Source organism: Synchiropus splendidus, chromosome 9 (genome assembly GCF_027744825.2).
Source record: "Synchiropus splendidus isolate RoL2022-P1 chromosome 9, RoL_Sspl_1.0, whole genome shotgun sequence".
In the NCBI taxonomy this organism is placed as follows: domain Eukaryota; kingdom Metazoa; phylum Chordata; class Actinopteri; order Syngnathiformes; family Callionymidae; genus Synchiropus; species Synchiropus splendidus.
The window spans coordinates 9,156,637-9,177,739 of record NC_071342.1 but is presented as its reverse complement, the minus strand read 5'-3'; the positions used below and the strand labels follow the sequence as shown (position 1 = coordinate 9,177,739).

Genomic DNA, 21,103 nt, shown 5'->3' with positions numbered 1-21,103 from the left:
AGCTGACTACATGTATGGCCCAATGAAAGTAAAATATTTTATATTTGGGAGTTACAAACAATTATTGTAATTATAATTGAACGCTCTTTTCGATTCCAATAGTTTAAACAAGAGTGAGACAGATGGGAAGACGATGGATGTCTGACTAGACTCCAGTCGTGACCACACAGGTGCCTTCAAAGTCCTATTTTTGCCGAAAATCCTCTCCCAACAACATTTTGGGACACAAATCTGCTCATCTCTAACATGGTCCACCAGCGCCCTCTATCTTTAACAATGATTTCACGTCAGCCAATCGAGTTGCACATTACTCAAACACGGAGAAGTCTCCCGGCTTCTGGTTGGTTTATTAGTCCGTGTGGCGATTTACTGGGGACCTAGCCAAGCAGCGCGGAGGGAGGGGAGATTTTAATGGCCGACAGTTGCACTACAATTTGCAAAAAGTCCCGATTAGAAGCAAAAATTGCATGTCCCTCGAGTCTTTTACGTGGACACGAGCACTGCCGCCGAACGGATTGCTTTAATTCATGTGCTATTTTGTAAAAATGTCCTATTAGTGTTGATTCTGCGCGGACTTTTACCCGCTTGATCTGTGAGCGGGGGGAGATCAGGCCTAGCCGGCTGGCTAACAAACAGGCGCTCGGTGAGCAACTCGCCGCATTTCAAAGGTAACCGTTGCTTATTATTCACAGTTTTTTAGTTTGTGTTTGTGCATTTGGATGCATAAAGTAGGTTCTTTTCCTAAAAACGGTGTCTCATGAAGTCGTGATTTGTTTTCAGTGTTGGGAGAGTGTAACATCGTCTAAGCTAATAGCTCATAGCTAAGTTTGTAGGAACTTTAGAACTTGGAGCGGATCAATTTGAACAACACCGACTTGCCTGTCCCCTTCATTCTGTGCTAGATGTAGTTTAGTTTCTAGTTTCCCAAACCAATCTATTGAAAAGCGTCCACTTGGCAATTGAGCTGTCATCGTTTCAGTGCAGGGTAGCATAACAGTCATGCTAACTTTCTGCGTTGTCAGCTCGTATTATACACTTCACTAACTTGCAGATCGAAAAGCACACATCCATGGCCAGGCGCCGGTTTCCCAACAACGCATTTGTATCTCTTGTTAACCGCAGTATTTTGCTGAAACAACCAAAATGTGAAAATGCCGACACGACTAAAATATTCTCCGATCAACAGTTGCTTTTTAACAAGCCTGGTTGAGTCTGAGCTCAAACAAGTGGCCTGCTGGGCAACAACTGCTCAGTCCTGTCAGTGTAATGGTGCCATTTGGCTGTACCAGTGGAAGTCACAGGCATGTTCGACAATGTTACTGTTTTGACTATGTTTATTAAGGTTAATTCTGTAGAGGACTCTATTGGATGAAAGTCGTACATTAAACCTGTGTGCTGCAGAGTCAACTAAAATACACAACGACGCTGAGGCAATAGCTTTGTGTGTAACCTTTGCATGCCTTGAGTTAGTAAATCAGATGATAGTCCCAATTTTAAGACAAATCCTCATATATTTATATTTATAAATGGATGGTCATTCTAATTTGAGCTCACTCATATTAGTATTGCATGTTTTTAATATGTTGTCGTCCTAAATTTGTCTGGCATGTGGTACAACTTGAAGTATTCCAAATATTGAACATCAATATGACTTCTTTTATCTTTTTAAACCCTCTCAGCCAGGCACTTCAAGATAAGCTAGTCATTTAAGCCTTCCAAGTAAACACTGAACATTCAAATTGCAATAAATAAGGGCGCCACATATTGCACATGCACAATTAAAACAACATAAATTAGAATAAAATAAACTTTTATGAAAGAAATGTAGTAAAAACGAGTACAGTTGGCTGTAAAAATACATTAAATGAATAGAATACACTAGATAGTAAATAAATATAACTAAAAACTGACTGCAAAAAATATGCGTAATAACAGTTTATTTTGTATTGTCTTTGTAATCCAATGAAAGTTTGTTTATTGTCCTCCTTTACAGTTTTAAGGGTAAACCCTGACTAGTTAGCAAAATGTTTTTGATGTGTGGTAGGAAATTCTTTTTCTATACTTGCATGTCTTCTGACTTAAAATAAAACTCTCTGCGCTGTATTTTGTAATTAAACTGTAAAAATGCTTTTTTAAATATTTTGTATTTAATTTAAGATTGTTTCTGCTTCTTCACAGGGAATATGTAACATACAGCCAACAACATGACATCCAGATTTGGGAAAACGTATAACCGCAAAGGTGGTGAAGCCAATTCAAAATTTGAGGAGGTTTTTTCCAGTAAAAAACCCTCTCTGACCACAAAATGGGGCGAGACCACTTACAAGGCTAAGCTAGGCCCCAAAAGGCCCTCCTCAAACTCGGATGTTTCTGGACTTCCGAAAAGACCGAGACTCGAGGACAGTGGTAGCGATGATGACCCTTTCGGGTTCGACAGTGACGATGACTCCAAGACGGTGACATCTCAGACCGAGCCCAAGGTCAATGTCAATGAAGGGAATGGGTCAAATGTGGCTGCAGTGCAAGTCGTCGGTGCTGTTGCTGCTCCGACTGCTGCACCGAAGATCCCAACTGCTACTACCACAACCCCAAGTAAGTAAAGATTATGATTTCCCATAGCCATGTACAACTGTTCCGCATTTAACTCTTGTAGCCTAGAGCTCTGTTTTTAGTCTTTGATGCTAAGTTCAGGAACAACAGGTCTTTTTATTATTAGATTAGATCTAAGGTAATCGAATCTAATCTGTACTGCAATTCACAAGTTATTATTAAATAACTGCCCTGTAAATTCTGTCTTTCAGTTGTGTTGCAGTTAAGACAATAACTATATATGTAGCTTTATTTCTTTGATTCCATTATCAGTTGTGCCACTAGTGAGGAGGTTTCCAAAGAATGAAATTTTTTTACATGGTTTTCCATCCTGGAAGATTCTTACTGTTTTGTATGTTTTGTCTTTTTTCTTTTAGGCCAATTGCGACCTACAGATGGAGTTGCTAAAAATAGCAAGCCCTGGTTCAAAAGCACGCCAGACAGCAGCCAGAAGTCTGTGTACACAGCCTCTGCGTTTAACACAGTACCTTCTAATGAGCAAAACTCAGGAACACAGAAGTTCATCTTCACTTCGTCAATGGAGACGACTGTTGAACAGGATGCTGATGCACCAGGTGGCAGTGGAGACTTTGAGACTTCTGTTGCCTCAGGGCCATCGGAAGGCATTCCAAGTTCTGAGCTAGAAACTCAAACAGAGCCTCCACCAGAGCCAGTTGACAACATACCCCCTTCCCCATTTACTCTGAGGGCCTCCAACTGCAAGAAATACCAGCGGCCCAGTCGGCCTAACAAAACTTCCCATGAAATTACTGAAACCAATAGTGACAGCGTCAAGCCTGCTGTGGCAGCGACTGCCCAGGCTAAACCCAACAGTGCCATTCCTGCCAATGCAAGTAATTCTGCTTCAACTGTTAACACGACAGCCAAGCCAGCTGGCAGGGGTGGGGGAAGGGTGCGGGACTATACAGTTTTGCACCCCTCCTGTGTGTCGGTGTGCAATGTAACAATCCAAGACTCGATAGAGCGGAACGTGGAAGAGCTTGTGACCCCAGCTACGCCGGCAGATCTTGGTGAGGCCGGACAGATGAAGAAGAAGTCGGAGCCCCCACCACAAAAAACAAACAGGTACGTCTTTGTAATGCATCCAAATAATACATGGTTGTTTCACTGTGGACAAAATTCAACTCATTTAGTTGGTATCATGATAACAATCCTGTAGAGTACAAATGACAAACTGCAAATCTTACTGTGCTGCAGTTTCTAATTTTGGCTACACAGAGTAATGAATGTTAACCAAAGATTCAGAAGCTCAGTGTAATTTGTTATAGGTGAGAAACAAACTGTTTCAATTTGGGGTAGCATAAACACCTATTTCACTATGTAGCTTATATTGTAGACATGTTGCACCTATTTATCAATTTTAAGATTTATTTGTTTTCTCTCATGCCCTATTCCTGAGCTACAATATATGAGATCACTAAAGTTGTAGTGTATCAAAAAAGGGTACGAGTGCAACACTAGGCAGGTAACATGCACTAGTGAGAGCTATCCATTTCTTTGGGGTCCCATACTTCCCAAATGAATTTAATCTGCTGTAGTATTTGGTCTGTTATTAAAAATAAATGAAGTATATTACTGTAACACATGAGGTATGTCCACTTGATGCTTGTATAGTGGTGTGTAAGCATTTTATCCAAGACATCCTTTTAGCTTCTCCGTCCTATGCCTGGTGATGAGTGAGGCTGCCCAAGTCGCCCACTCTGTCACCATGTTGTCGACCTTGTGATTATTATAAAATGTAGTTACTGCTATCAGCAATTGCAGTTTGTCCTGTTTTCACAGATACAGACCTGCGCAGGCAAAGCCCAAAAAAACCAAGACTGAGACCAAGCTGGAGTTCTTTGGATTTGAGGACAAAGACGACCAGGAAGCACAGGAGAGTTCAGATGTTGGCGTGGCTGGAAAGACAAGTTACAAGATCAAATACTTTGGCTTTGATGACCTAAGTGAGAGCGACAGTGATGACGACAGTGCTCCTGCCAAAGAGAAGAAGGCCAAAAAGTCTGCAGCCATGTTGGCCGCTCTAAGCGCCAGTGTGGACAGTCCTCATACCAGTGACTCCCAGGATAGTCAAGCCAGTAGCAATACAGGTGAGTTATTTAAAAAATCTCTAGTTTACATTATCAACCTCATAAATTTCATTTAACTTGTGGTCAGCAGATGCTTTTGACTTCTCTGATGACTCCAGTCCCGGGGGCACTGACGGACAAAAAGGACGCGCAGCAAAGCAGATCGAAAAATCCAAGGAAAGTGGTATTGGATTCAAAAAGATCTTTAGTGGGCCCAAAAAGGTGAGGCCTTCTGGAGTGTTTTCCCTTCTTCTTTTGCCTCATTCTGTGGACAGCAGCAAACGCGCACTGTGAAACAGTAACTGCTGTTTTAAGCCAGCATTATAAATGATTTATGATATTTGTTATTGTTGCTGTACCAGAACAGGATTTTTGTTTCCTCTTAACTGGAGACTGAACAGCATCATGAATAATGTTTTGAATAAAATGTTAAATCCAGTATGTCGTCATACCACTGTGCTTACAGCGGTTTTATGCCTGTGTCTTTGACGAAAATATGTCAGGTTCTGGGTCAACTATGTCAACCAGGAAGACCAAGTCAACCTGCAGTAATATGAAAGAAGTATCAAACATTTGCCTTTTACTAATTGTTCTTAAAATTCTAGTAGCTCACCACATTGTTATATTGTCTGTGTGAAGCAGCGATGCACTGAATCTTTTTGGTGCACTTCAGGCTGAGAGTGACTCAGATACTGATACCAGTGAGTAAACCACGAAACAAAAAAGGACACTTGGGCCACAGTTTGGATATTAACCATTAGTCCAATATATTTCCGTTTGCATAATGCCCCCTTCCCTGCTTGTCATTTTGTTTTGTTTAATATAAATATCTTCTTTTGTTCTTCCTCGTGTTCCTCTGGCTCTGGGTTATTTGTTCTTTGTCTTCTTTATTCTCTTTTCCCACTGGCTAACGTCACAAGCAAAACACAGCGACATTGTCCTAACCTTACATAATTGATTCTCACAATTTTTGATTTCCAAGAAATATGCAGCTCTGGGACTGTTGCTACACACTGAGTTTGCTTTGTTTGCCTGAATGCAGGCTGGAATATAGTCATTCCATTTTGCCTTTTCATTTATTGCTACGTTTTCTTTTTGTTTTTAAATGTAATATTTTCCGAACCTTTTTAGGTATGTTAAGTCTTTCCTATATGTCAGAACTAGGTATATTGGGCTGGAGAGGGCAGCACTCCATGTGCCCCCAGACAGCTTCATTCCTGGGCTGTGTTTTATCGAGACAAAGAATCCAGTTAGTTAGACATATTGAATATCCTTCAAGAGGTGAGCAGGCATTCTGGTGAAGAATCTCCAAAGTCGACTGGCAGTTGCGCCAAGTACATCACTCATTATATACAAGGATGACGTCTGGAAACTTTGTATTCAGAGCTGACAAGACCCTGATATTACTAACCGCAGGGATTTCTTCCTTCATTTCCTTTTTGTTTTCATATACAAGCCTTGCAGGCACAAGTTGCCCTTGCAGCCTGTTACAAGGATAAAATTTACTTTTTTTTTTTTTTATTTTTTTTTATTAATCCACCTGAATTACTTTTGTGATTTCAGTCGCCTGCTAAAGCGGTATACAACGCTCGTCACTGGAACCAACCAGAGCCTGAGGAGATTCCCACTCCGCCGCTCTCTCGATCTCAAACAGCTCCGGTAAGACTTTACCTCTTGAGCATTCACACTGCTTGTGATTCCAGTGTTATAGTAATTATCTGTTTTCGGCATGATGCCTATTGGATTTGAATTTCACAGACATTAAGCTTGATCTGACTAAATTTGCTGTGCTGCATGGCCAGCGGAAGTGGATGAGCACAATATAATGCGCCACTTGGAAGTCAAAGTTGTCTTAGTCTAAGTTACACTACCTGATCCATCTGTTTAAAGCACTTTTTAAAGATGTCTGTTTACTTTTCGTATGTGTGAAATCCAACAGGGATGTCTTTCAACAGATTTTTACAAATTTTGATTTGTTTGTTCCTCAGGCCATTTTGTCGAGCTCCAACAAGGACAGCAACTCCCATAAGGATGATGGCTTGTTCAAAGCCCCTCCACCTCCACCCAAAGTCATTAAGTCAGAAACCATCCCAACGCGTCTCAACCAGGATATTGTCACGGCTCTCAAATGTAGAAAAGAGCACAAGGAGGTGTGTTTGTACTGTTACATGTTGTGTTTTCGGGACTGCAGAAGGTCTCTGCTGCGAGGCAACAAGAAAAGAGAAGTGTCCAGTTACTGTATTGTATATTGTCACCGTTATACCTTTTATTAATCTCAAGTAATATTTCTCGAGCCTGATCATCTTTGTAAAACTTTCGCGACATGCCTGGTCCTATCTATTTAAAACAATGTTTGGACACAACTGTGGCTTATTTAAACTCCTCTGGACCTCAGTTCAGCCCTTGTACCACTGACCCCCGAGGGAACTTGGCTCTGAAGCTGTCTACAAACTCTGGTGTTTTAAACTGAGGTCTCCCCCTGTGGCATTTTGAGTGCACACACAGCAGGCTTGTTTATGCCAGTAAACACACAAGAGTCAACTGCAGATGTTACCCCGACATCACATGCTGAGCTGTTATTGATTTCAGTGTATTAGCAAGTCAACAATAGGCCAGTAATGGTACCAGTTTAAAGGAGATTTAATAATGAGCCTATCTGCATTTGTGTCTTTGCGAGAGTTGTTTGCATCTCTGGACAGATGCCTTGATTCCTAATTAACCCCATTCTCCTTCTGCCAGCTGTACACAGTGGTGCAGCATGTGAAGCACTTCAATGACGTCGTAGAGTTCGGAGAGAATCAAGAGTTCACGGACGACTTTGAGTACCTGCAGACGGGTCTGAAAAGCAGTCAGCCTCTCAACACAAGATGCCTTAGGTGGGTACTTTGATGATTGTGTGAGACACACTGAGCTACACTGGTATAAGCACGACTTCCCTCCTTTTTTCCTTCCTTTTCTTCCTACCGCACTCATTTGTACTGAATGCCAATTACTTCATTAAATTTAAAGTGCTTTGTGTTTAACATTTGCTCCCACCTCATACTTCTGACGTGATTAGATATATTAAATGGTGGCTGTTGCTGCTTCCAGTTTTACTTGCTCATTCTCTTTTCTCCATCACAGTATAATCAGTCTAGCAACACGATGCGCAATGCCGAGTTTCAGGATGCACCTACGGGCGAGAGGGAAAGTGGCGCAGGTTTTTAAAATACTCAGTGATGCTCCCCAACACCCAGTAAGTTGTTTTCCTGTGTTTTAGTATTTATCATATTGTGTGGTGTTGTTTTTAGGTATGTGGGCTTGCCTTTTGGAAAGGTCTCCTTCATAATGTTGTAAAACATATTGAAGCGTTTTGAATTAGCCTTATAATTGAGCTCCTCAAATCCTTGCTCTGTATGTCACAAAATATTAGTATATATATATATATATATATATATATATATATATATATATTTATTTTGATGGCTTTTACCTCTTTGGAAGTCTTGCTATGTATATGCACTAGTAGTTGTACAGAAACTGTGACTGACCACATAGTGTAATTCACTGTTCCTTACCCTGAGAACGTTACAAACTTAAAAGGTATTTTTAAGACATTGAGAAAATATTAATCTTAAAAAAAAAGGCAATGTAATGCGTACAAAAGGTCTTTGGTAAAGATGATACATTTTTTTGGTTTGTGTTTCAGAACCTGGCTCTCTGCACAGCTGCGCTAATGTACATTCTGAGCCGAGATCGTCTTAACATGGACCTGGACAGAGCCTGTCTGGAGCTAATGATCAAGCTCTTGGAACTAGACCAGGACTATTCAGCCCACCAGGATCAACTCACTGCAAAAGAGGTGGCTAAGGTCAAGGAGAAGATTAGAAAGCTGTGTGAGACTGTGCACAATAAACACCTTGACTTGGAAAACATCACGGTGGGTAGTCGGAGCATCTTGGATAGAAATGCATTTTCACTCTTTGGTTTTCTTGTGAAGTAAATGCTTAGTTTCTTGGTTGTAACCAAAAATCAGCTTTGCAATTACCTCACTGATGTAATTATATATTTGTATTTTTTTGATGTCTTCGGTTCAAATACAAACAGCAAATGAGCACTTAAAAGAGTGAACATTATTTTGCATTGTTATTTACTGCATGATTCACGCAAGTTTTCACCGACAGACGGGTCACCTTGCAATGGAAACCTTACTTTCCCTGACTTCCAAGCGAGCAGGTGATTGGTTTAAAGAGGAACTGCGGCTACTTGGGGGATTGGACCATATTGTTGACAAAGGTGAGGAGAGAAGGATGAGAGGTCAAGTCTGCACGTCTATCACTGTCATTTAGCTGTCAGACTGGTTACCACAGATGGGAACTCTGCTTCTGTTCCTACAGTCAAGGAGTGTGTCCAGAACTTGAGCCAAGAGGATGACAAGGAGAATCTGGTGGCCTCTTTATGGGGCGCAGAAAGGTGTCTTCGGGTACTTGAAAGTGTAAGTATCTTAAATCACCAGTGTGTTTTCAACTTGAAGTCATTAAGTAGTGGTTCCCAACGACATTTGAAAAATTGTGATATTCTCATGTAATTTTTTATGCACCATCATTTATCAGTGGTCTTGCAAATTTAATTTATTGCAAAGACCTATGTGCTTCTCTTTTCTTTTCTCCCTGTCTATTTTTATTTTGGGGTCCCTCTTATTGATTGTGTTTCTTTCATCATCTGCCAACAGGTGACAGTGCAGAACCCAGAAAACCAAGGCTACTTAATTGCTTACAAAGACTCTGAACTCATTGTCTCCTCCGCCAGGTAAACAAAAATGCAGCTTTGTAGGGTTTTTTTTCCTGGTTGCAGAAACACTCCTTTCACTAGCAGGCTAGTTAGCATGTTTTCCAGATGTCAAACGCATATTTTTTTATGAGACCAGCTCCGCTGCAGTTTAGTGGCATTTTTAGTGTGTCATAATTTGATGTAAAACATTTTATAAGACATGCATGCAGAGCTCTACAAATTGCCATGATAGTACACAGCTCTCTTGGTGTTGCAGCAACTGTTAAATGGTGGTGCCAAATTCCCACCTCAGTTCCCCCGAAAGAGTCGGTGGGTGAAACAGGTCACAGACAAATGTATTGCAAAATAGATGTCTTTTTTTGGTAAATCATTTTCACGTTACTGCTTCTAAGAATTCCAAAAAGTACTGTCATTGACTTAAATGTATTTTCTCAGCAAAGTATTTTCTCTTGGACGCAACATTTAATGCTATTCACCATGCTGTGTCCATAATAAAATAAAGTGTGTCAATGTGGAGAACTAATAGAATTTAATTCAAACTCTAAAATTTACTTATTCCACTTTGTTTCCAAGTTACTAGGACCATTACAGCAGCCGTTCTTAGCGTAAAGGTCTCTCATTTAACCACAAATCAAACCTCACATAGTTTTTGAAACGCATTTTATTAGCACATATTCACTAATGGCTTCTTCATACCATAAGCAAACACCTTTTTCACTTTGATGGTTTTTTCATTTCAATTAACATAAAACGCAGCAAAGACCGAATTGTTTCTGTTACATGGGATTATGTTTTGAGGTTGCTTTAATTAAAACTGTCAACCAGTTTGATACATGAGGAAGGTTTGATGTCTTTTTGAATGCTAGCTAAAAGTGAATGTATGAAGATAGCAAATTGGTGGAAGGATCTTTTTTTGTTTCTTGGAAACCCTTGTTCAACTTCTCAAATCGATTTGTTTTGTTGCCTTTTTCAGAGCTCTGTGGCACTGCGAGGACATGATTCAGCGGTACAGCAGGGCATTAAACAACAGCTCCTTGACATCATCTGGTGCATTGTTGCCACACTGTAGTTTCAGTAATGTTGGAAAGGCTGTGGAGGACTGCATGAGGGCCGTCATTGGAGTGCTGCTCAACCTCACGCACGACAACGGTAGTATATGGCAACAGTTGTTGCCCCTGTTGTTTATGGCTGTAGATCTTGATCAATCATTTTAATGGCATGCATGATGATGTATTTTTTTGTCTGAGCAGAGTGGGGTAGCACAAAGACCGGTGAGCAGGAGAATCTCATTGTAACGGCCCTGAATTGTGTCCTGAGAGTCCCACGTTACATTCCCCCGGAGCAGCGCTTCGACGTCAGAGTCCTGGTAAGTCAGTTATCAAGATTTCGTGTTTGAATAAAAAATAAAAATTATATAGAGACACACACACACACACACACACACACACACACACACACACACAAACATTGCCAAATACTTCAAGGTGACTGAACAAGCTATAGAAAATTTGAATTAGAAATTCAAACATAAAACCTCCATGATTTTCATACTGGCTATTGCGCCCTGGGCACTGCCCTGCTATCCCATCTTTTCAGGTGAACCCATGAGTACATTGCAGCCTTGAGCTCTATCATCTTCTGTTGCGATAGATGTACAGTAGCCTTAGGACCTTAACATTGTCATTTATTTTGGAAGGAGATAATGAGTTCGAAGTGTCTTCTGTCACCCACCACGATGCAACATCTCGTGTTTCTAAGCTTTTCCATCTTTGTTTCAGGGGTTGGGACTACTTATTAATCTTGTGGAGTACAGCTCAAGAAACCGGCACTGTCTAGTCGATTTGGAGTACAAAGTTGACAACACATGTCTAGAAGACTCACTGCTGCCTCCTGCTGACCCAAAAGCGTCAGAGTCGGTTTCACAGTGTGATGCAGAGCCTGAGGGTGATGGGACAGAGAAACTGAAAGAAGAAGCCTCTGGTGCTTTAGCTGCCCTGGTGAAGGTAGAGTTCTGAAATGCTCGGTGTCTCTTGAAACTTGTTCTGTGAGACAGTCGCATCGACCTTTAGATAATTTGAATAGAATTTGGATTTGGGCCACGTTAGTTTTTATGGTTGTTCTGTCTGTCTATCTTTTCACCTGATAATTTGTCTCTTAATTTCAGCTCTTTTTGGAGCGAGAGCGTGCAGCCATCCTGGCAGAGGCGAAGACTGATGACCTCATCAGTGAGGCACCCAAGCCAGCACTGGACCAAAGTGGAGAGTGGCAAGAAACATCCGGGGAAATCCAGTGGGTGGAAGCTGAAACCAACGACAGCCAAGAAGATAAGAATGCGAAGGAGAAGAAAGAGGAGGAGGATGAAGAGTTGGACCTAAATAAAGGTAGACGTTTGTGTGCATGAGAGAGAAGCCTTTTCTTAACATTGCCTTAAACCAAAATCTAATGTGCTCAGCGTTGCAGAGCTGATTCTGTGCCATCGACTTGAATGCATTTGACATCTCAATCGAGTGGAGCCGGAGCAAGAAATGCATATCATAGTGCTGTGTTGCAGCTCCATACACCACAATACACTTTTAGAAAAGAATTGAATTTGAATTAGACAAGATACACGTCAAATTTTAAAACTGAGTCTAATTGAGGCTGTGAGAGGTGTCAGTTGCTGTTTTGATCCACTTAACCTTTGAAACAAACCATCGTCATTTATATGAAGACAAACAGCTTGTGAAATAATTCTTCTTTTTATTTCTCTTTTTCTGTCTTGTGTTTCCTGCAGCTTTGCAGCATGCAGGCAAACATATGGAGGACAGCATTGTCGCCTCCTACACGGCTCTGCTGCTGGGCTGCCTCTGCCAGGGGAGTCAGGTGAGATTCCTCAATAACCAACATGTCTTCCCATCCCCTGATCTTCATTGGATGTTTTCTCCAATTCTTTTGTCCACAAGGTCAACGTGACTACTGTGAGAGAACATCTGCCTAAGGGAGATTTCTCCATCATGACGGAAATGCTGAAGAAATTCTTGAACTTCATGAACCTCACTGTAAGTGACTGTCATCAGTATGTGTACTACAGTTTCCAATGAGTGATGAGAAGTTGTGGTGAGGAAAATATTTATAAATCGTGATCCAGAATAAAAGGTTACAAATAGTTGTAGCTAAAAGTACAAATTCTATATTTTCATTCAAGGATCATGATGCCAATGGAGAAAATGTAACAAACGTGCTGCTCATCTGACTGAATTGAATTACACATTTTGAATTAAAAACAGCCAGGAGCAACAATTGGGTATGATTCAATATTGAAAAGTCAGAGTAATGTTTGAGTTTACTTATCATGGGACTTGTGCATGTGTTAACAGGTCTCTTTACTGAAGGATCTCAAATCTTTCTTGCCCTAACAAATACGGGCACGTATTACGTATAATACTTATCACTATCAATCCCATAAAAATATCATTTAGGGCAGTTTAATTGTTTTTTCTCCAAATGTCCAAAGTTGAAAGAGACGGCAGTGTGTTTAGAGATCTGATCATTTCAGATGATTTTTACCTGAGGCTGAGCTTCACAGCTGATGGGAAATGTCGACTTTCCTATGTGACCCAAGTGTAGCTACTCAGCCAAACTGTGCAGCGATCAAAGTTTTGAGAAAAATGCTCCTCCTTTTCGGATTTAGAAGCGCCTCCTGAATGTGTGAGTTCAAATGCAATTAATCATCTGTTAATATTTTATAGCCAAAGTAAATCTCAGCCTTGAACAATCTGTAAGGCTTAAGCTGTCAAAAGCCTGAACTCAACTTTCATGACTTGAATGAACATTGAGCTCAATTGCGAATTGGAGGTGGCAGCAAGCTCAACAGTAGAGGGCGCCTTGTCTGACTATGGCGAGGTAATGTGCAGGACTGGTGTTCACATGGATGGCCACAGATGTGCAGCCTTGTATGAGTCATTGCTGCAGACGGCAGCATCTGCTTCTAAACATGGTCTCAGTCACCCTCACACCAACACCATTTTCTTTGTCTCATCTCCTCACTCAGTGCGCCATGGGCACCACGGGACAAAAGTCCATCTCACGGGTCATCGACTACCTGGAGCACTGCTAACGGGGGGTTCTGACTGCACACTTGCGGGGTCGTCTGAGCGCATTCCCCATCACGACAGGAGCATCAGTGGCGTCATGTAAAGTAGAAAGTCTCTATCAACCTCTCTGGAGCACAGCCTCAACCAAAGCCCCGGCAGCCCACGGAGTCCCGGCATCGGCATCAGATTGAACGTTCCGAGCGAGTTGTCGGTCCGGATCGCCCAGATTCCAAATACTGTGTGGAATGTTGAAGACTGGATGGTGGCGACAGACACCGCCGTTGATTCCTGGTCCACTGGCTGGAGTGTGAACCTCTGAATCAAATTTCATGGGTCATTTCCTTTTAATCTCTGCATATCCACGTCAAAGCCGAGGGTGAAATCATCGATTCACATGAAAAACAATCACTGTCATGGATGCCCGCGTGATGTCTCTATGCGTGTGCGGAATTGTTTTTGAATGCATACACCCATAGACTAATAGTTTGCTGTCGAGTTGAATGTTGAAGAAAAGCTTTTAAAAAAAATTAGATTTATAACCTTCCTTAACCTCAGCGGTTACTTTTACGAATCCTTTGGTTTTAGCTGTTTTAAACTATCGAGTTGTCGTTCCGTCATGCAGGGCATTTCTTTTCCTCTCAACATGTGTTGCTTTACGAAAACACCCTGTGTATCTGCCCACTGTTAGACATTTCTCTTAGCTCGTCCAGTTTTTTCCCCCCCTCCTCCCACCGTCTACCCGGACATATTTTAACAAGCTTAGATCTTATTTATATTTTAACACAGCCTGTGATGAATTGTGTGCTTCCGTTTTCAATCTTTCATCAGAGCATCTATGTATTTAAATGAAGCCTTCCTCCTGGTTTGCGAACGGAAGCGCGTGTCCTGCGTGTCACCTCCTTGTATCATCCTCCTCGCCCAGGTGTCGGGCGGTGGCTGGCCTCCTTCTCAGACTTGGTGACAGCTGTCGAACTTTTAGGGTGAATTAAAATAAGTTGAACAAAGGAAGACTATTCCTCCTCAATACTGGAGCGATGATGCCAGAATGATTTGATGAAGTAGAGGATTGCGTTTCGACTCAAACGTTGATCGGCATTGTCAGTGCCATATGGGCTCTGGATTATATTTGCATATTTTAATTATAGCGCGGAGGTCTCTCAAATGAATCTTGCCGTCACATTTGCAGTAATACTGAGCAGTTTGAGTTGCTGCTGTCCCCAAATCTGTCCAGCCACTTGGTTGCGGCAGTGATCTGAATTTCTGTCTTTTTTATCAAACAGTTTTGCGCGATGTTCGCGGTCACATGACCACCTGGAGATTTCCTCATTAGAGCTGCAGAGTGAATCATAATTGAATCAACATTGTTCATTAATTTCAGACAACACAGGCTCCATTATGCGCTCACGTTTGAGCACCAGGCCTTTTGTTGTGTGCTTTTAAAAGAGGCCAGGCTTCAAATGTCGACTCAATAGAAACCAACCCAGTTGTGACCTGCTTCAGTTCATTTCCCCAGTGGAGCAGTGAGAGTTGGAGCCCGTGAAAATGGCCCTCAAATTTGATTTTTCAATATTGTCTTTGTGCATTCATTTCCTATTTGCGCATCATTCATAATCCCGGTTATTTATTCTTTTGTGCCGTGATCTTGAACCCGTGTCTAGCCTCCCTCTCGTACTGCTCCAACTGATCGAATGACAGCCATACTTGCAGATCCTACCTGGTTTGCAGGGCTTCAGTGAACACGACTCTGTTTACTGTCCCTTTCTTTCGCCGGTCCAAATGGAATTGTAGAATGTAAATACTTGTGTACATAGTGGTCAATGAAATATGATGCTTAGACTACTTTTGTTTTCCTTCCCCTGGAGCTGATATTTTTATTTTATACTATATTTCTGAGTTGTCATTTTGGAAAATTGCAGCAAGATTAAAAACAATGTTTGTACCTGTTTCAAGGACACCGTCTTTGGTTACATGTAAATATCTCAAAAAGTAAAAAAAAAAGTTGCTACTTTCACTATATTTTCAATGTGTTTTTTTTCCATTTAAAAATCCATGTTTTCTGCAGGGAAAATACGATATGCAATTATTTTTAAAATGTGCATTAAATCTCAAATTATCTGCATTCTATTTTGGGTCATTTTAAATATGCATTACACAATAAGCATTGCTGTTGCACAGTCAACCAATGTTGATGCATGTGAGGAAGCCTAGAGAGTCGGCTTATACTTATGTCAATGTGTATCAAAGTCAGCACGAGGAAAAGCAGGAAACGGGGTCAGCTATTGGCTCGAAGATTCCTGAGCTGAACATTGAATATTACTGTATATATTTTATTACTTGTGAGCTCAGTCAGACTGCAGGTGGCTGCAGTGCCATGGAGCTCCTGCAACGCACTGAAGCAGAGCTAATGGTTGCAATTCAAATGAATGGTAGCTATGTTGCGCTCTTCCTTTGACGTTGCTATCCAATGTAGATTTAGGCCTTTAGCCTGTCTTATTAGTGCTCATGCTGCTGACTAGATTTTATGTTGCTTGCACCATCCTGACTACCAGATGCTCTTACTGTTAGCTTAGCAGTTTGAGGCACTGTCCGTGAGCTAGCACCCCTGTTTTATCCCCAGTGACGTTGGTTCTGTCGCCTTCTCTGGTTTTTGACAGTGCAGGTCATGTGACCAACAGATCAGCAGTGTGGTGGGAAGAAATCTGGAGGACCGACGTGAATCTAAAAGAAGTGAGGGAACTGCACTGAAATCAAATCATTTTGCACTGGTGATGGGCAGGTGAGGTTTCATGAAACAGTGTCCTGATTGTCAGTGGCCACCAGATGGCCAGATACTTTACATCATTTTGAAACCAAGAGCGCCATCTTGTGGCCTGTGAAAATGAGTCCAGTGTTTCACGAAGCCTGCAGTACTGTTTCATGATACTTCATCTACCCATCACTGCTGTGTACAAACAAACTGATATCCTAGTACATAATCTCTGGCACTGAGTGCTCTGCACTTCATCACACAACCGTCACTCTACGTTCTGTTGCACATTTTCTGGCACTGTTTTCAAGAGATTTATACATGAAGCATGGCCAAAGAAACCCAAATATCGTCACCATATATAATAAGTGGCGACTTATATAATAATATAAGTCGCCACTTTGGAGGCGCTCGGCAGGTGAACAATGCATACGGGCTGAATAAGGTCCTGAATGGCAGCGAGGTAAATGGAAAATTATTGTATTTTTGTTAATCCATGAAAAACATTGGGCGTATTATCGACTCCCTGGGAGAACAATGCCAAAGGCTGTAGGGGGCACTTGTGGGCAGTGAAGCTAAACCAGGATCTACAAGGAAAGAATCTATACAAAATCCAACAAACAGTATATGGATGTAAATTTTAACTGCCAATAGTGGTATTGTGGAAGATGGCTCCTATCACTTTAAACAGAACACAGATTAACTAAAGGAAAACTACATTGTGAACAGAGCAACTATTGGCTGTAAAGTACCCAGTTCTCACTGGTACTATAAGTTACAATTCAGCACCAACTCAAACCAAAATTTTGAGTTAACTGTGAATGATTGCCTTTTAAACTCTTGTGTTGTTGTAGAACGAATGAAAAAAATTGCAAGTTAACTGCATAATTGAATCTATTGATGGCCCCGGTTTTTCAGTAAAATATCATATCGTGTTAACATTTGGTGCCTGAACCGACTCAAAGTTTTTCCCCATTACTTCTGAGGTCTCTTTCCAGCAGTGTGTGGAGCTGCACCACAAATATCATGTCCTTTTCAGTGGACCAAGTCATTCGCCTTTCCGTACCTTTCCGACATTTCTCCACCGCAGTGCTCATCATCCCACTGGAACGTCTCCAACGTGGCCGTGCACCCGCATTACTATCCAAATTGTGACGTCGGAGGTGGTCACAGTGTTTTCAAGCTTTCGCCAGAAAACGTGCAACTGGCCACCAAAACATCGCTCCAGTAAACATGCTTGAAAATATTCCCCATTGATATTGTTATTGGTGCCGTGCCTACGCTCTGTTTTCCTCAGCACTGACAAACCTCTCTTGGACGGAGGTAGAATTTAAAGCACGGCCCATCTACTTAACGGCACCCGGTAGTGACAGTTTGTGGACACGTTCCCTCAGCTTGACTGACTCCCGTTAAATGGAAACAAAAGATTCTTGTTGCAGATGCTTGCTCCGAGTCAAACTTACAAGCAGCTCTGGGAGCAGGGGGGAATCGAGTGAGACGCCGCCTGGCAACCCCGATTTCACGCAGGCAGCAGATGTGTGACAAACGCAAGCTGCGGATCCCCAACATTGGGGATTCAGAAGTGTAGTAAACACCATGGTAATACAAGAGTACGTCCCCTCTGTCTGGTCCCGAGACATCCGAGCACGTGTTTAAACGGCTTCCTGCGCACTTCAATGGGAGACGCATGAATCTTTTATCTGCAGGACGGCGTGTGACGATCAGTGGCGGCGGGTGGTGGTGAACACGAGCTGGAGAAAAGTGGCGTTTCCAATAGGTTAACGAGATTGATGGCCTATGTTCCACCTCGGCAGGAGGAGTGCTGAGGAGCGCTGGGGATTAATGTTCCCACCTGTCAGTCACACGCCTCTCTGAGAAACTGCAAAGAAGTACAGTTTGCAGCCTCGCAGCCTTTCCATTGACTTGTTTTTTCGGTTGCTGCTCCTCAGTCCCTCGCCCTGTGTCCCCCTCACATTTAGTTCTTACTGCTGCAGCTTTTTTTTGTTTTCATATCATTGACCTGAGGTGATGCTTGCGATGTTTGTTGCTGTGTCCCTCAAAGGGAAGGGTGACTTTCAGGCCGTACTCCAACCTACTGCCCTCAGTAGTGAGGTTTCATGAAACAGTGTTCTGATTTTCAGAGGCCACCAGATGGCACTGTCTGCTGTCAATTATTTGGACTTACAACTAAACCAACAAGACCTTGCATCATTTCTAAACCTAGAGCACCATCTAGTGGCCTCCATAAGTAGGACACTGTTTCATGATGCATCATCTACCCACCACTGGCCACCAGTGTCGGAAAAGAGTTAAAAATATCACTCTATTTAAAATCGCCATTTGTGCATGTTGACCAGGAATTTTTTTTAGGCAGATAAATTGACTTTCATTTTCAGTTCAAGTACAATAATCTGTCGCCTGATCACAGCTCACGCTTCACAACCTCTGTATATTATTGCATTAATGTGGGATATTTCACAAGATGACAGGATTATGTTTTTATTCATGTTGAATTGATTCATGTCCATGTCAATTTGAGGCTTATAGAAAGTTAAAGTGGTGTTTACAATTCACGATTGTCATTGTTAAATGCTTTACAATGGGTTACACTTGCAGAAAAAAAAATACTGAGTATATGGCAAACAAAGTGAAGCATTAGAAGTATGTCTTTTGACCACTAGACTGAAAAACCAAAGGGGTTGTTTTTACTCGCGATGATGATGAGGTCTCGTGAAACAGTGTTGCAGGGTTGGTGTCCTTATTTTCAAAGGCCACTAAATGGCGCTCTTGGTTTAGAAATGATGTGACGTTTCATTGACTTAGCTGTTCAAATCCAAATATTCACAGCAGACCGTGTACAACCAGGATATTGTTTCGTGAAACCTCAACAACCCTTCAGTACTGTCTTCGGAAGCCTCATGTACCCATCACTACTCAAACAACTTTGAGCAGCATGTTTTTCTCAGCAGACTTTGAAGTCTCAAAGTTCGCGATCATGAACTTGTCCCAAATCACTGTGCAGCTGTCATATTTTCTCTCTTCACACTCGAATTTAGAAATCTGCGTCTGTCACACGCTTCACTGTCACTACACTATACATACTTTTACACTATTGGTGGGCCACGTGATGCATTTTGTTCCACAGGCTTCAGGCTGTTTAAATATGATCAAACGCTGCAATTCGGCCCACAGGCCAGACATTGGTCACAGTTTGCAAGGCTCAGGGAAAACGCCTTTTTTCACACATCATCATCACAAACGTATTAAATATTAAAACTGTTTTTCATATTTCTATGCCTGTTTTATTGTCAGCGAGGCCCATTAATTATTGCTGCAGAACACACTTGTGCTTGGCTGACATCATATTAAGTTAGTGGTGGGTGTGCTTCTGGACTGAGCCTGAGGGGCTTCACCACTAGGGGGCGTGCACACTCAGCCCGGATGTCTGCCTCTGACCTGCATTTTAAAACACATATGCACATATCTTATCTCTGCAGTTGCCTTTTGATTTCCACTCAAAGAAAGATCTCTCTTTGGAGAAAAACACTCCTTGTCTGCGATGGTACGCACACACGTGTTTGTATCTCCATCTCTGTGGGGACCACTCACTCAACCTAAACCTGACCATCCAAAAAAAAAATAGCCTTAACCAGGATGAGCTAGGTGAAGTTGAAGTCTTCATCCTCAAATTGATGCTTGAAATTGTGCGTTCTGGTCAAATGGTCCCAACAAAAGCATGAGGTTCTCACAAGGACATGTTCTGTCAATTGGTCCCCACACATGAGGCTAAACCAGGTACACACACTTGTTGATAGTTGACCGACAGAACCTGACATGCAGATCCAAGGAAGCTCTTTGCGCACGTGCACCGGTGTGAAACTGTAGGCAATTTGCTCGCCGGCCTCCTCGCCGCCGCAGACCTGAGTTTTTAAAGACGGCGAATTACATTCCATTTGCACAAATTCTCCAACACTAATTTCATTCTGCTACTTTCAAATTTTTATCATGTGTTTAAAACTGAGGGCAGGCGCCATTAAAACTGCAAAACTTACAATGTTCATACTTAATTACTTCTGTGCTTTCAGCTCAGAGCTCATAGGTTCCCGAAGACATTTATTATTTAAATGAATCAAAATAAAGTCTCTTTCGCAAAACAGTTCCACGCCTTCCACCCGACTCAGGCAATGATCCGCAGACCGGAGTCCAGCCGCATCACTGTTAGATATTCTCAGCTATCGATCGGGAGAGTTTGATGCTACGGGGAGAGTTTGAGGCATCGATTTCACACAGATGACAGTGCTGGCGGTGACTGCCTCCTCGGGCGGCGTTTGCTCCGCATGATGTGGTTTCAGACACGTTGAAATAGGCTTCTATCATATCAATACAACAGACTTAAAATACGTTCTTGTTGGTGAGAGGCTGCTTTTTTTCTCGGGCAAGAAGTCACTTCAAGTGAGGCATGAGTCAAACTCCAGGCTTGGGGGCCAAATCCTTCTCACTGGGTTGTTTTAAAACAAGGACGTGCACAGGCAGCCCCTGCATGAGAAAAGTGCCCTCTCTGGAGCCCCCCATTCTTATTTTCTAAAGAAAATCCTTGACAGATTTAAAGCCTGTTTGAAGCCAGTAACCTACCTGCCAATGTCCTCTGCCCTTGGGTGAAAAAGCTGTTGCTTTACAATAGACACCATAAAATGTTTTGTTGTTACACTGGCCTTATGATCCACATTAACTTGAAGTGCCCTGCTAGTTTTGGGCTGATGAAGCTTCATGAAGCAGTGCCCTCATGTTGCCTTTGACCAATGAAATTTTGAAAACCTAGTGAGCTGAAAATGAGG

The 21,103-nt window shown here is 42.0% G+C and overlaps 1 protein-coding gene across 2 annotated transcripts; it reads left to right on the top strand.

The window, feature by feature from the left end:
• The first annotated feature begins 382 nt into the window (after window positions 1-382).
• Window positions 383-15,533, top strand: wapla (WAPL cohesin release factor a). 2 transcript variants are annotated; one of them, XM_053875655.1, is made up of 20 exons: window positions 383-668; window positions 2,179-2,592; window positions 2,967-3,675; window positions 4,393-4,700; window positions 4,771-4,901; window positions 6,243-6,338; window positions 6,668-6,829; window positions 7,419-7,555; window positions 7,803-7,914; window positions 8,368-8,598; window positions 8,843-8,954; window positions 9,056-9,153; window positions 9,391-9,467; window positions 10,423-10,598; window positions 10,700-10,815; window positions 11,228-11,452; window positions 11,614-11,830; window positions 12,223-12,311; window positions 12,392-12,487; window positions 13,480-15,533. In XM_053875655.1, exons 2-20 carry the CDS (start codon window positions 2,205-2,207, stop codon window positions 13,543-13,545), a joined length of 3,546 nt encoding a protein of 1,181 aa, XP_053731630.1. In that variant the 5' UTR covers window positions 383-668; window positions 2,179-2,204; the 3' UTR covers window positions 13,546-15,533. The 2 variants fall into 2 exon arrangements, with proteins under 2 accessions (XP_053731630.1, XP_053731629.1); XM_053875654.1 differs by having other exon boundaries at window positions 4,768-4,901.
• The last annotated feature ends 5,570 nt before the right edge of the window (window positions 15,534-21,103 follow it).

Excerpts from the sequence above, each read along its gene's own strand:
- wapla (XM_053875654.1), top strand. The coding sequence starts at position 2,205 with ATGACATCCAGATTTGGGAAAACGTATAACCGCAAAGGTGGTGAAGCC. Across the intron at positions 4,701-4,767 it reads TCAAGCCAGTAGCAATACAG|CAGATGCTTTTGACTTCTCT; the intron begins GTGAGTTATTTA and ends ACTTGTGGTCAG. Across the intron at positions 4,902-6,242 it reads TCTTTAGTGGGCCCAAAAAG|TCGCCTGCTAAAGCGGTATA; the intron begins GTGAGGCCTTCT and ends TTGTGATTTCAG.